The 15450-nt window shown below is 30.8% G+C and overlaps 1 protein-coding gene and 1 long non-coding RNA gene across 3 annotated transcripts; both read left to right on the forward strand.

Annotated features, from left to right (window-relative positions):
* The first annotated feature begins 3116 nt into the window (after positions 1-3116).
* On the forward strand, positions 3117-3758 carry LOC121219456 (uncharacterized). Its single transcript, XR_005916229.1, has 2 exons — positions 3117-3252; positions 3572-3758. It is a non-coding gene; the product is annotated as an uncharacterized lncRNA (long non-coding RNA).
* Positions 3759-6353: 2595 nt separating this feature from the next.
* LOC107954312 (hydroxymethylglutaryl-CoA lyase, mitochondrial) lies at positions 6354-14642 on the forward strand. Of its 2 annotated transcripts, none has more exons than XM_041097660.1 (9): positions 6354-6603; positions 8936-9126; positions 10154-10361; positions 10541-10720; positions 11334-11414; positions 11504-11667; positions 12303-12439; positions 13193-13308; positions 14261-14642. In XM_041097660.1, the coding sequence occupies exons 2-9, from the start codon at positions 8960-8962 to the stop codon at positions 14507-14509; spliced, it is 1302 nt and encodes a 433-aa protein (XP_040953594.1). In that variant the 5' UTR covers positions 6354-6603; positions 8936-8959; the 3' UTR covers positions 14510-14642. The 2 variants fall into 2 exon arrangements, with proteins under 2 accessions (XP_040953594.1, XP_016745318.2); XM_016889829.2 differs by having other exon boundaries at positions 6419-8195.
* Positions 14643-15450: the final 808 nt, after the last annotated feature.

Raw genomic sequence — 15450 nt, forward strand, 5'->3', positions numbered from 1 at the left:
CCTTGAGATTCTATCATTTTGTCTATCATTTTTTGCTGCTCATTCATTTGCTTTTGAAGTTGCTCCTGCATTTCCTTTTAGGATTGTTCTAGTCTTTCCATCTTTTGATCCATATCGTTAGCTTTCAATCGAGTACCGTAGCGGTGTTTAGTAGGCTGGTTGGTTTCCAGATTAACTAAGGAATGATTCATATCAATTAGAATCTTTTAGTGGACTTTAATGCATATGATATCATGTAATGTGAATGCATGCAATGAATGCATAAAGAGATGTTGATTTTGATTCAATTCCATTTAAAGAACTTTACTAGAAAATAAATCTCTTTACATAAAATGAATATTTATACGGCCTTACCCTCATAGGCGAAGACATTCGATCTTCTTTTTCATTCGAGTGTTAAGATAAATCTCACGAACTCTTCAAAAACGTCTCTTCTATCTCCTTTTTGCTCGATCCGGGCCGTAACTTGTTGTTCGCTCATCCTTGTGATGCTCGTTGGCTTCTCTTTAAGAAGGTTCAACGGTTCTCAAATAATCTTTGTCATCTTGAATTCTTGGGCAACGGAGCCATAGTCCTCCATTAAATTATCATCCTTCTCTTATCATGTGTTCTTGGACCATATTCGGACAACCATATTGTCATCCACTTTACCAAGAAACCCGTTTTCTTATGACCAGCTCTCTATTTAGCAATTGAACATGAATCAACACCTCTTTTATAATGAAATGAAATGCCATGACATGTAAATAAAACACGAAAAGTCAGTATCATATAAACATAGAATATAATAGTAAAATTCCTACTCGGATATCTACTAGGGTTTAGTATAGTTCTACTTAGGGTGGATTCCTAAGGTTCATTATATGAGGTTTGGCTTCTAGAGTAAAGGTACCCGAACCAGCAGATTCCTCAATCCTCACCCATTATAGGCTCATATGGATCGAGTTCGGTTCAGGGGAATACATTTCCCTATGGCTACACGGAGATGAAAATCTCACGAAGACATAGGTACGGATGTATCCCGAAAGCAATCCACTACCCTACACGGAGGTGAAAACCTCACGAAGGCATAGCTTCTTACTCCCACTTAAAAGGGTAAAATTGTTCAACTCATTAAATGTATAATGCAAACAATATTTAAGTAATAAGATAATGAATGCGAAAGGATGTCATGAATTTAAAAAAAAATATTTTTCTCGACCGTAAGACAAAAATTAGTCAACTTTGCGGCTCGACTCTCTTTTTAAAAAAAATGTTCCTAGTGGAGTCGCCAAGCTGTCGAAACCATATTTTTGAAAAATAAAAGTTTTAGGTTGTTGACTTTAAAAAATAAAAATTGGGAGTCGCCACCAATCTTTTATTAAGGTGTGATTGGGTCACCTAAAAACGACTTTGGTCTACGAATTTTAGAAAAATAGGTCCGGGAGTCGGTTACGTATGAGGAAGGATTAGCACCCTCATTACGCCCAAAATTGGTACCTAGTTAATTAATTAATGTCTTAATGTCGAGAATTTGCAAAATATAATCCTTAACAAAAAAAACTTAAAACGTTACGTATTAAGACCCTTATCATTTTAGAGAATAAAAAATGACACACTCAATGCGTTAGGGCACAACATTCTAATTTCCTCCAAAATGAATTAGGTTAGAATACTCGTAAAATGAAAAAAATTTAAAAGAATACTCATTTATCCAAGATTTAAGAAATCGCGGCCCAATACGTTAGGGCACAATTCCTTTAAAATCCCAAACTCGGAATATTTCCTTTATTATTTTTTAGAGAAAAATCTTCATTTCGAGAAATCAATGTGTCGCATCCAATACGTTAGGACACAACGTGTTGAATTCCCAATAATGAGTTCTTATTTTTTTGATTAAAGAGAAATGTACGATCGTTAGATTTAACGAAGAAAATTGGAACCCAATACGTTAGGGCTCAATTTTCTTGAAAATCCTAAATACGAGTATTATCTCTATTTTGAAAATTTTCTATTTTTAAATTTGAGTAAAAGATGATGTAATGTTATATTATACGTACAAATGCTATAATAATAAATAGAACAATAATAAATACATCAATAGCATAAAAATAATATAAACAAATAAATAAACGAAATGAATATATATGAAAGCAATATTTCATGACATGCAAAATATTAAATAAAAAATATAAATGTAAACACAATTAAGTAGCGAATGAAGAAAACAAGCAAAATAAATAAAGAAAAGAATGTATATAATCTACACATAGAAATTTTAAAGAAAAATACATATGATTTACAAATAAAATTTTGGGTTATAAAACTTATATATACAAAAGTCATAACATATTAAAAAATAAATAAAAATAAATAAATAAATATGTATATGTATATGTATATGTATATGTAAATTATAAAATACGTGTTAAAAATATAAGCATGTATTTAAGCATTTTCGAAAGTAAAAAAAACATACGTATATATATATGAACACATAAAATATATTAAAAATAATTAAATAACATCTACATTATCAAAATAAATAAACATGCATAATTATATAAATATGAGAAAACTATTAGTTAAAAAAATTATGAAGAATAATATATATAAAAAATGTATAGAAGCATACGTATTTACATATTTACAAAAGTAAAAAAAAAGTTTTTAAAAGTGTATATATATATTATAAAAATGTTTGTATGTACATGAAAATAATAATTACAATACCAATAATAATAATAATAATAATAATAAGGAGAAAATAAATTTAAAAAAAGCGAAATTGTAAAAAAAAAAACCAAATAGTTAAAAAACTACAATAACAAGAAATAAATGAAATTTAATCAAAATAATGGGCCAAATCGCGACATGCAAATTACATGGAGGGCCAAATCGGAAATAATTCGCCTCCCCAAAACGGTGTGCAGCGATATGGGCTGAAATGGACAAAGGCAGAAACATTTGGGACAAATTAAAAAGTAACAATAGTTTTAATCCAAACATGTCGCAAAAGAGGAGGTCTAAATGTGAAATTTCCCACATAGGGTGGAAATGTGTGGACCCCACTGGATGGCACCGTTCTGCTTCTTTTTAAGTTTAAAAAAAAAGCCAAATTTAAGGAAACAATTTTGTTTCCCCTTTCTCTGAAGCAGCATATGAAATGGCTTCTTTAGGGTTTCATCAACCCTTGAGTGCCACCGCTCAGCCTTGTGCCAAAGCTCCGATTACGACGGAGATGGCAACAACTCAGTGGTTCCGGCAGAAAAGGTAAGTTTCCCGTTCTCTTCCTCTTTATTATTTTAAGCAAACTATAAAAATAAAAGAAAAAAGAAAAAATATAGATAGATAGTAAAAGAATGATGAACGCCAATAATGTAGAACGAAAATAAAAAAAAGAAACCTTTGTATTCAAAAAATTCTTGTATCTGTTTTCTCTCTTTTTCTTTGTATCCCCTTCACCCTCTTTCATACAGTATCTCAATGGCTTTTTATAGCCATAATAAAAATACAAAACAAAGAAACAAATCTATTGCAATTTTCTTGATTTTTCTTGCCATTGTTGTTTATTTCCTTTCTTGCTGTGCAGGTGGAGATCGCGTGGAGGTGGCTTGCGGCGCTGTTGATCCTCAGAAACCCTAGGGTTTCCTCATCCGTTTTGGACCACTGTATTTGGGCCATATTCGAAATTGGGCCATTGTTTTAAATCGGTTTGGGCCTTTTACTCGGGCCAAAATCGGGTATTACACTAGTCAAAAGTAAAAAAATCCACGTCAGCAATCTGTTAACAGATTAATGAAATTTTTAACGGCAATAACCAACTCGAGCAATTATCTTAATTAAAGTGACTACATTGACAAAAAAAAAGTTTAGAATGACTAAAATAGAGACGACGCTATTTTAGAGTGACCTACGATGTAGTTTACCTTTATTATTATGATTTTATTTAGAAAATATTTTATTTGTTCATGTCATGTCCTAACTCCTAAAATAGTTTTTGCATAAGTTTATCAAATTTTTTTTGTATAATTTGTCACGATCTAATTTACATAGTAATTGCATATCAATAAATATATTTTACCAGTTCATGTATTATTTTATTTTTAAATTATATTATGAAGTGATTAGTCCGAACAATGTGACATATTTTTAATTCTATCACATCATAATTTTTACTCTCAAATTATTTCAGATTTTGCTAATTTATTTCTGACAATTAAAAAAAAGATATTTTATAATTAAAACTTTATTTTTAATTAATTACTTGAACCCCCAACTTAATGGGAGTATACAATGTAGCTATATTGATTTTAGGGACATTGACATTTTTCAAGTTTTGATTTTGGTGTTGACATTTTCAAGTTTTAGAAACATGAATAAGTCGTGGAACATAAAACAGTGTCTGTCAACTACTTTAATTGCTAATTTAAAAACAAAAAGCAAATTTGATGAAGAAAATGGACGGTGGTGATGTAATTAGGCGGCTATTATTAAAGAAAGGGTAAATAATGAAATAGTCACTTTTATTTATCTCATGTTATATTTTAGTCATTTATGTTTAAAATGTTACGTTTTAATCACTTATGCTATCGCATTTGTAACATTTTAGTCACTGAACTATTAATTACGGTTAACGGTGTAATGTTAAGCTAATATGACACGTTAAATCATTATTTCAAACAAAATTTAGGTTAATTTATACAATCGGTTCCCATATTTTTTTTTGTTTTGAGCAATTTATTTTTTTTCTTTTATGTTATTTTAACTTTACTTTTTTTTTTCTCTTTATTTTCCATTCTCTTTTGCTTCTCCCTCTGTTTTCCTCCCTTTTCCATTTCTTTTAACATAGTTCTTCTATATTTTCCATTTGTTAAAATTAATCCCTACACTTTTAATTTTTGAACAATTAAATTTTTTCTAGTGAGGCAAGCTTGTGGACTAGTTTTAACAAATAGAAAACATAGAAAAACTACGTTAAAAGAAATGAAGAAGGGAGGAAAATAGAGGGAGAAGCAAAAGAGAATGAAAAAAAAAGAAAAAAAAGGGAAAGTTAAAAAAAAATTGCTCAAAATAAAAAAAAGGACCAATTGTAGAATTTAACCTAAAATTTTTGTTTGAAATGATGATTTAACATGTCACATCAACTTATCGTTACACTATTAACAACAATTAACGGTTTAGTAACTAAAATGTTACAACATGATAACGTAAGTGACTAAAACGTAACATTTCAAACATAAATGATTAAAATATAACATGAAGCCAACAAAAGTGATTATTTTGATAATTTACCCTTAAATAAAAGAATAAATATATACCAACAAGAAAATGACGTAACTTCCAACTGAAAACTGCCTACCACCATTCGCCATCCTTCCCTTTTACTCCAATTTATACACAGAATAATTTCACATTTATTATTTGAATAAACATATTTTATGTGGAAAGAAAATAGTTGAAAGAGGAAAAATAATATTATATTTTTAAATTCATAGTTTCTTCTTAAAATAGGTAGTTATTCTTTTAAAATGTTTATTATAAAAAAAATGAAATATATGAAATATTTATTATTAAAATAATTTATTTATAACATTAAATTCAATTATACAACTTATAATTAGTATTTGACGCACTACCAATAAATATATAAAAAAAATGTTTTGTTGTGATAAAATATAAAAACGAAAAATATAGATATTTATAACTCATAAGTGCATCATTCACAATGTGAGGTGAATATATATATAAAATTTATAATTAAAAATTACTTATATAATAATATTTGTTAATTTTTTAAAATTTTCAATCAAGTTAGTCTCGGATTAATTTGTGTAATTCATATAATTTAATAGAAAAATAATAAAAATTACACTTTGGAAGTTTTTTTCTGTCGGTGAAAAGTGTTTTTCTTTTAACGTGGAATTGTTAGTTTAACAATAAGTAGGTTTTTTTCCTTAAAAAAATCATAATTTTATTTTATGTAATTAATTAAGTGTATTTTATTTTACTTAAAATATCAAATTAAACAACAAGCCGACACACCCATTTTATTGGTTTTTTTTAAATATATAAATGTTAGTTTTTATACAAAAAACATTTTATTAAAATTTATTAAGAAAAAAGCATTAGTATAATTTATATTGTTATAAAATTATATATATAGTTGATTGAATTTGATATCACCGACAAAAAAAATTATACAAAAAAAAAGTTATAAGGATATTTATGTAATTTTTATTTTTTGAAATTATGACTAATAGCTTTATGTCTTTGTATATTTTTAATTTAGTTTGTTCAGACAGATAATAATAAATGTGTATTTAATATTTTGATAAATTTATACCCAATTCAGTCCCCCAGGCTTCAGCGAAAGATTTTTTTTTTAGAAAAAAAAATTAATTAAATGAATTTAAAATTGTCCCACCAAACTCGAACAAGAAATGCATTGTGAACAACTCCGTCCTGCACGTTGCGTTACCTGCTCTTCTTCTTCTTCTTCGTCCTCCTCTTTTATTTAATTCCCCCTCCTTTTGGAAGAAAAAAAACCCTCTCCAGATTCTTCTAAACCCCCAAATTCTAGGGTTTCTCTTTCTTTTCTCTTTTATCCGAAATCCTATTTCGGTAATTCTCTCCCTCTACTTTTTTTTCCCTCTTCATTCCGGTTCTTTTATTCTTTCTCTTTGATTTCTTCATTAATTGTTTTTTTTTCATTAATTGTTTTTTTTCTTTTTTGACGCTGAGAAATCTAGTAGCTAAACGAGTAAGGAAAAGAAATGAGAATTTGAATGTTGCGTGTTCTGTTTTGGTTGGAAAGTTCTATGGAGTAGTTCAATTGTTTTTCATTTTTATTATTTTTTTGCTTTTATATGGAAAAGGAACAAGCCAGCAGGAAAATGTCCGAGCTTAGAAACAAATTCATTTCTCTTTCCCTTAGAAATTGAAACAGAGAGTTTAGGATTTTGAGAGGTTTGGATTCTGGTGGAAGATTTGATGTCAGGTTGTTCTGCTGTTTGGTTGCCTAGAAAATTTAAAGGAGCGCGAACTGTTTAGAAGGCTTATCGAAGTATATAGATGTCATCTTAAAGGACTAAAAAAGAAGAATGTAAAAGTTCAGAGTTCAATGTAAAATCCATAGTTAGATATTACATTGCACCCGCTGCAAATAATAATGGCATAGAATAGCTTACATTTATTGCTTGGGAATTTGAAATATCTTCATTTTGAACTTTTTCTTCTTTCTGAGAGTAAATGCCGGCATTTCTTTTCTCTTTGAAATTAGGCAAGTATTTCTCAATTTTATGGCTGAGACCTGGAAGACTCCAAGAGTTTAATTATCTAGACTAGAGCTTTTTACTTTTGGTGCAGTGCAGTTGTACTGCCTAGGGTATTTATCAGGACGTGTGTTCTGGAAAACGAAAAACTTTTCTTGAAGCTTTAGAGCTGTCCATCTGTGTTTTTGCTTGAAGAAGGTAGAGAAGAAAATGGTGATAATTGCTGTTGAGTGAGAATATCAGATGAAATCTAGTACTTTGATGTTATGTTGTAGTTGTACGATCTCTATGTTGGAACAACAGAAAACTAATTGCTTTGATGTTTTGTTTCAGTTTGATAAGTTTTTGCTGTATGATGATCTATAAAATCAAACTATAGGTGTATAGATTAGTGTCTATTTGATAGGACCTAAACTTTAGATTAACCTGTTATGAGATAAAGTATTTGAGACACAACTTTAGTCATAGTTTTTTGCCATATAATATGATCTGACTTGCTTTTATGTTTGAATAAACTAAATGCAATTTGTTACAAGTGAGATTTATCAGCAAATTTTCCTTTGCTTCTTGAAGGACAAAACAAACCTTCACCTGCTAGCAACTAATTATTCAGTCAAGGAAAGTTCTTTAGTTCACATTTGGGTCATTACCTGTCCACTTTAAAGAGCTTATTTTCCCTTGAATGAGTCAGTTTGAAGTGCAGGTTATAGTCAACTTGGACTAGTATGAACAGGAAATAAGAATGCTTGTGATTCTGAATGAATATATATATCTGTTATAATGGGTGGTAAGATTTATGCCAGCTACTGTGACAATAGCAGCAATTTCCATAGTAGAGAATAATAAAGCAAGCTGGTGTGCTGGAGAAATAGATGACACCAACCTTTATTGTAGAAGCTATGAAATAGGAGAGAAGAAACTGGAGAATCAAAGTAAAGCAAGGTTGCTTGGTTGAAACTGGCTCTGTTGATTTATCTATACTAGTCTATTAAGGACATATCTTCCTTTTCTGTCTCTTCTCATGTAAAATTTTCTGATGAGTTGGATTCTTGTCTAACTATTCGACCCAATCTCCCTATTTCTTAATTGTTTTATTTAAGAAAAACTAAAACTTCCTATGTTTTCTCACGGTAGAAGATTTTTGCATCTTTTAAGCACTTTGGTAAGGCAAAAAAAGGGTAAATCAAACAGAATTAGCTTTTTGACTTTTCAGTTCGTGATCTCTTAAAAATTGTTTAGTGTCATACCTAGTTTACCTTACGGGATTTTGAAACTCTATTTATTGATTATGATTAGTGGGCAGCAACATCTCATACTTTAGCTATAATTTTGTTCTTACCGCTGTTTTATTAGCTTTTTTTGTTTATATCATGTTTATTAGCTTTTGTTGTTTATATCATGTTGGTTGGGGCTTTTTCTTTTTGAATTGATTTTTCACATGTGCTGCAGAATATTTTCCTCTTATTTCCTGATAATTTGACAAAAATTTAGTCACATGTGGGAAGTGGATATGCGTATACGTAATTAAGAAATGGTTAATCTGCTGAAATATTTTAAAGAATGAGATGTTTAAATGAATCAAACGATCCTTACTTTCTCTTTTATTGATCTCCTCTTCTTGTGAGAAGACCTTATTTTACTGTTTCAGTTAAGCTCTAATATGTGTTCTGCTTACTTTTCAGTATCTCCTTTGAGTTTTGTTCACTATGTCGAGTTTGGAGGAACCACTCGGTTTTGACAAGCTTCCTAGCATGAGTACTATAGATAGGATTCAGAGGTTCTCAGCTGGTGCTTGCCGGCCCACAGTAGATGATATGGGCATGGGAAACTGCTGGATCGAAGGGAGGGGTTGCAGCACATCCAATAGCTCCGAGTAAGTCAGATACTATTATCTGAAGGAGTGGTCTCCTAAGAGCACTTATATTCTCCTTTTTGTTTCGCAGAAGTTACTAATAAAATTTAGAAGTGATGGTATCAATTTTGGGACAATTTTCTCTCTTTTTTATATTTTACAGTATCTGTTGTTTACATCTGTGTTTATACCTCATAATTGGAGATGGTACTTTATACCAGTCTTGGTTGACTCAAGTAGATCTTTCTGTCAAAGGCTAAATGGGTCAATTTAGTAATAGAATTTAAAACCTAACTATTGCCTGGGCAGTTTGTCCATTGATAAAATAAGATCCAGCTTTATTCTTATACTCAAGCACAGCTCATAATCACAATCTAGCTACTCAAGCTCAACTTAATTTGGTTTTGAAACTTGGCTCTGTCACAGACTCAGTCTTGAATATGAAACTCAAATAAAATTTCTAAATATGTAAATCAATGCTTGATTTATATTTTTATTTTATATTTAGAAATGTTAAAAGGTTCAAAAAGGTTTTTAGGACCACTTTATTCAAGCATTAAACTAGACTATAACTTGTCTTATTGCTTGAGTACTTAACTTCATGTTTGGTTAATAGTGAATAAGTAAAACTTGAGTTGTAATGAGCCGAGGTTGAGTAGTTTACAGGAAACTTGAGTCATTCACTTCCCTGGTCACACCTGCACCTAAACATCAGATACATCCCGACTCTCAGGGATAATGATTTCTTTTCTATTTACTCATCAAGTACTTGGGACCTTTTTCTTTTGGGTTCCTTTTGTCTTTGGTGGAACTTCCAAACATTTAATGGGCATTAGCACTTTGTTCTTTAAATTCGATTTTAGGATGTCAAAAGAACAGAAATGTGTGCTTTTAGTTTTGCCTATGAAATTTAGTGTATAATCTATATGGTTAATTGCCAATGCTTCCACTTCTTCTATTGCTTTTTATACCATAATATGTGCATGGTTTGTATTCTGCACATATCAGTTTTCAATTTATTGACATTATTGAAAAATATATTTTCCAGTGAGGATTATGAAGAATATAAAGGGGAGGCATTCCCATGGAGAAGACATGTGAGGGATGCATCTGATGGTGAAGCCTTCAACCGAAGGGCTAAAAGCTTAAGCAAGAATAGGATGAAATTTGGACATGTTTGTAAATCAAGGAACTTGCCAGATCAGCACTATAGCTCCAAGTGCACTGAAAGAGGCACAAGGAGCATAACAAATAAGGTAATAAATAACCTGAACAGAATTGTATACTTTTCATTCCCTTGAGACTATCAGGATTTTCTGTAATATTTGTCTCCTGGATTATTAGTGGAATGTGTTTTTTCTTCTAGTTCTTCATTATCTAATATTTTTTAAGCTCTTGACTTCTTTATCTAATACTTTTTATTCATGTGATGCAGTTTTTAAATGGTATTCCAAAGTTTGTGAAGATAGTAGAAGTTGGTCCGAGGGATGGATTACAGAATGAGAAGAATATTGTACCTACATCTGTGAAAGTTGAATTGATTCGGAGATTGGTGTCTTCAGGGTTGCCTGTTGTTGAAGCTACAAGTTTTGTATCTCCTAAATGGGTTCCTCAGGTATCATGGCTTGATAATCAAAGTAGAATTATTTGATGCTAATTTTTTTTCCTGGTGACTTAGTGTATTCTTTCTGCCATAGGTTCTTCTCTCGATTATCATTTGTAGCCAGATAGGTTTTTATCCTCTTTGTGCTGTCTTTGTTGGGTTTGCATAATGTATGTATTTATCTTGCATGCATATGTTAGCACTTCATTTGTGTGTATTTCAATTCAGAACCTTACATGCTTACAAATTTATTCCATGGGAAACAGTTATCGTTGGATTCAAGTGAGATATGTGATTTGTCTCTTGCTGATATTTGAGATAGCCTGCATTATATTCATTCTTTACCTTTTTTATTTCGCTAGCAATTGCATAAATTTGTGTGTATGGTCACAAGATACATGCAAGATACATAATTATTCTGTGGAAAACAATGATATACACAAATGTATGTATATATCTTGTATGCATATTTATCTACGCATTTGATTTTAGTTCAGAACCATACATGCTTACAAATTTATCCCATGGAAGACACTTATTGTTGAGTATGAATGAGATACTTTACTTATCGCATGCTAATATTTGGATAATCTGCTTTTGATTTATTCTTTACCTTTTTATATAGCTAGCAGATGCAAAAGATGTAATGAAAGCAGTTTGCGACATAGAGGATGCCAGACTGCCTGTTCTAACTCCTAATGTGAAGGTTGGTAACTTTCCTTTGAATAAAAAAGAGTCATCAACATCATGTTGATGCCATATAAATTTCCTAATCTGCTGTTCATATTATTCTAGGGCTTTGAAGCTGCTGTTGCAGCAGGTGCAAAAGAAGTAGCAATCTTTGCATCTGCTTCCGAGTCCTTTTCAAAGTCAAACATTAATTGCAGCATTGAAGAAAGCCTTGCCCGTTACCGTGCTGTTTGTCTTGCTGCTAAGGAGCATTCAGTTCCTGTACGTGGGTATGTCTTCTATAACCTTATTGTCATTATTTTCATGACTGATAGCTACTATTGCTGTTTTCTTCTCTGTACTTGGATTAATAAAATGAATCTTGTTCCCCGAGTAATATCTCCTAGATTTTGCTCTCCTGTCAATTTTACACACACACACACACACACATATCAGGAATGCTGTAGCAAATGCTTTGGCGGAAATGCAGATTTTTCAGATGTGTAGTGATATACTTTGTCTTAGTAATGAATCATTAAAAATGTCAATGTGCAAATTTTAGGCCTATGGCCTTTGGAACTTTGTTCTTTGTTTATCTTTTCTTTTCCGTTTCTAGTTGTTCCCATGAGAAGGCTTTATAATTACCTCAGCATGTTTTGCTGGTATAATAATTGTTTCAGAGTGGATATTTGAATTATAGATTGTTAATAGATTTTTTGAATTTGGTTTGTAGTTAAAAATATTCAATTATCTTTTCTGCCTTTCTAAATCTGAATCGTTGTTCCATAAAAAATCAAATGCAATATAATTCTATGTATCAAAAAGAATAAATGCAATATAACTCTAGTTGGAATATTTTGTTTGTGCTTTATTCATTTTGGCTGGTACGGTGCTTAAATTGCATGATGCTAAAAAATGTTTACAGGTATGTTTCATGCGTGGTTGGATGTCCAGTGGAAGGAACAATTCCTCCGTCGAAAGTGGCCTATGTGGCAAAGGAACTTTACGATATGGGTTGTTTTGAAATATCCCTTGGTGATACAATTGGAGTTGGGACCCCTGGTAATGCTCTAGTCTAGACTGTCACCTTCTAGAAACTAAAGTATCTTGGTTGAGTAGGAAGCAATCACTATTAGGTTTTTTGTTGTTGCATTTGCTTTCTTTTGTAAATATTTTCTGCTTTTTATTTTGTTTTCCTCATTTAGAACTTTAAAATTATGCATTACTTTAGTTCATGTGGCGGTAATCCACAAAAAGAAAGGGGAAAAAAAGAGGACTGAAAAACATGAATATTGCAATAAAAATGAAATGAAAAAGCTAATTGCAATATCCCATTATTCCAATTCAAAATAAATTAGAACAATAGAATATTGCAAATTATTATTTTATATTCTTTTTTTTCCCTATTCTATATTTCATATGTTTTACAAGTTCGCATCTGCATGCATTCATACTTGCATCTATCCCATGCATGCATACAGCCATCAATCACATTAACATGTATGCATGCACCCCATTTATACAAACATGCATACCTATACACATCCATCTGTCCGTCCTTGTTGGCACATATTATTCCATACATGCATACTTTATAGTTATTTATGATTTCATTTCAATGAAAAGAAATGTAAAAACCAAATAGGAGTTGCTGTTTTATTTTGGGATTAACATCGCTCTCGAAGAATTGATGGTTATCTGTAACCCCAATGCAATAAGCATATAGAATTCTCTGAAGTTCTTGTTCTTCTCTTGGATTATATGTGAGTCAAACATTGGCCATTGGGAATTCTTAGCCATTTCTCTTTGGCACAGGTACTGTGATTCCTATGCTTGAAGCAGTAATGGCCGTTGTTCCTGCTGAAAAGCTTGCTGTCCACTTCCACGACACTTATGGACAATCTCTTCCAAATATTTTAATTTCTCTCCAAGTAAGCCTTAGAACAAACAAAGTCTAGCCATAAATCAAATCATTACATAATAATTATGCTTCTTTTGGTAGGAGTATTATTTTTTCAAGACTTTTTAGTACATGAGTTATCAATAAACTAATTTCACTTGGTAATTTTTAATCACTCACATGACTTGTTTTAAACACGGGGAGGAATTTTTTTTACTTATTTTGAAAATTTTTACTAGAGTTCTAATTTCAAGTTTAAATTTGTACTAATTATTTTTTATGTTATGACAAATTGTTTAATACTTTTGTAATAATCACGCTTTTTCTTGTATTAATACACTAATGGTACTTTTGGTTGGAGTATTATTTTTTTCACATGTTAATAGTCATTGGTTAAGTATAAGCTAATCACAATTGGTAATTTTTAGCCACTCGCTTGACTTGTTTGTAGCAAAGAGAGGAAAATTTTCCGCATATTTTGAAGAGGTTTTATTTTTTACAAGAGTTTTTACTCATCTTTCTAATTGCATGTTTAAATTTGTATTAATTATTTTTCATTTTATGTCTTAACTATTTTAGAACACGTGCTAAATATGTTTTTTACTCATGTTATTATACTAGTAACCAAATGAGTCATTAGTTCCTTTACGGTATTGAGTAGCACACAGTTCAGAAACCTGTAATGGATAGTTGAAAGTAAGATAATGAGACTGGGATCCTTTAAAATAGTTACCGTCTCACATCATTCCATACCACTGATTTTGGACCCCTGCCGCCACTGACAAGAAGATTGACAGTGCGGTCAGAATTCCTTCCACCCTTGCTGGGGTGGTTTTGGCTCAAATACCGAAGCTGTCCATGTTTCTAGTAGTTAGTACTGCTATAATCGGCTAAAAGTGAAAAAATATTGATTTCAAAGCATCATTGAGATTTATTGCTAGATGAGCATAAAAAAAAAATTAAAATGTTGTTTATATGAACAGATGGGGATTAGCACAGTGGATTCATCAGTGGCGGGGTTGGGTGGTTGTCCATATGCAAAGGGAGCTTCAGGGAATGTTGCCACGGAAGATGTGGTGTATATGCTGAACGGCCTTGGTGTGAAGACGAATGTGGATCTGGCAAAGCTCATGTTGGCGGGTGAATTCATCAGCAACCATCTGGGTCGACAATCTGGTTCCAAGACTGCCGTTGCACTGTGCCGGGTAACAGCTGATGCTTCCAAGATATGATAATTAAAGAGAAAACCTATAATTATAATTCTATTTACAAGAAAAGGGGAACATGGGCTGTTCCTTAAAATGTACAATGTATAGCAATCTATACAAAATCTTTAAAAAATAAGAACAAACTTCTTACTTAGTAGCAGTAATCTTATATTCTGGCAGGCAGTCATGTTAAGGGAAAGCTCTCTTTTGCATTTCTGAATTTGAATAACTGAAAATGATAGTAATGTAAAGCCGACAGAAAAGGAAGTTGAGGTTTAATATAAATTATGAAAACTACACACTTCACCAATTTTCATAAAAAGAGAAAAATCTGAAAGAGGAAAACTTAAGGTTTTTAAGAGTGGCATGTCAGGATGTTGATTAGTAGAGAATAAATATTTATGACCTTTCGCTTCACTCACTCAGTGGTGAAAAGGTGGAGTGAAATCATATATTGATGACATTAGCCTATGGTCACCTCATCTTACCTTTTGTTGTTTTCAATTTTTTAGCTTAATCAAATCTAAATTATCTAAACCCATATATTATTAAATTATTCTCATAGAATTTGTTCACTAAGGCTTTTAATATTTTGTTTTTCTAATCAATGAATGTATTTCTCTATTAAATCAATATCTCTTTTCTCAAATAAATAAACTTGAAATTGAACTCTCTTTTAATTAAAGTGACAGGGAAATGAAAAAAAATTGCTTTTTTATTGCTAAAACATGCTATTTACAGATAAATTTAACCAAAATGGTAAAAAAAAGAAGAAAAAGAAATGATAAATTTTAATAAAAGTAATATTTGAAGTAAAATGTAATAAATGAGATGTAACATAATAGGTTAAATATTAAATTTTCAGCTTATAATAAATACATAAATATTTTATCTTGATTTAAACAAAATGAACAAAAATCATTAAAAATGTCAAATTACTAAGGAAACATTAAATTATCTAAAAA

The sequence above is a fragment of the Gossypium hirsutum genome, chromosome D07 (assembly GCF_007990345.1).
Source record: "Gossypium hirsutum isolate 1008001.06 chromosome D07, Gossypium_hirsutum_v2.1, whole genome shotgun sequence".
In the NCBI taxonomy this organism is placed as follows: Eukaryota; Viridiplantae; Streptophyta; class Magnoliopsida; order Malvales; family Malvaceae; genus Gossypium; species Gossypium hirsutum.

What these genes read in the sequence shown, in the direction of transcription:
- LOC107954312 (XM_041097660.1), top strand. Translation starts at nt 8,960, where the DNA reads ATGTCGAGTTTGGAGGAACCACTCGGTTTTGACAAGCTTCCTAGCATG. An exon ending in CTCCTAAATGGGTTCCTCAG is followed by an intron (nt 10,721 to 11,333) that starts GTATCATGGCTT and finishes CTTTTTATATAG; the next exon opens with CTAGCAGATGCAAAAGATGT. An exon ending in AATTGGAGTTGGGACCCCTG is followed by an intron (nt 12,440 to 13,192) that starts GTAATGCTCTAG and finishes TCTTTGGCACAG; the next exon opens with GTACTGTGATTCCTATGCTT.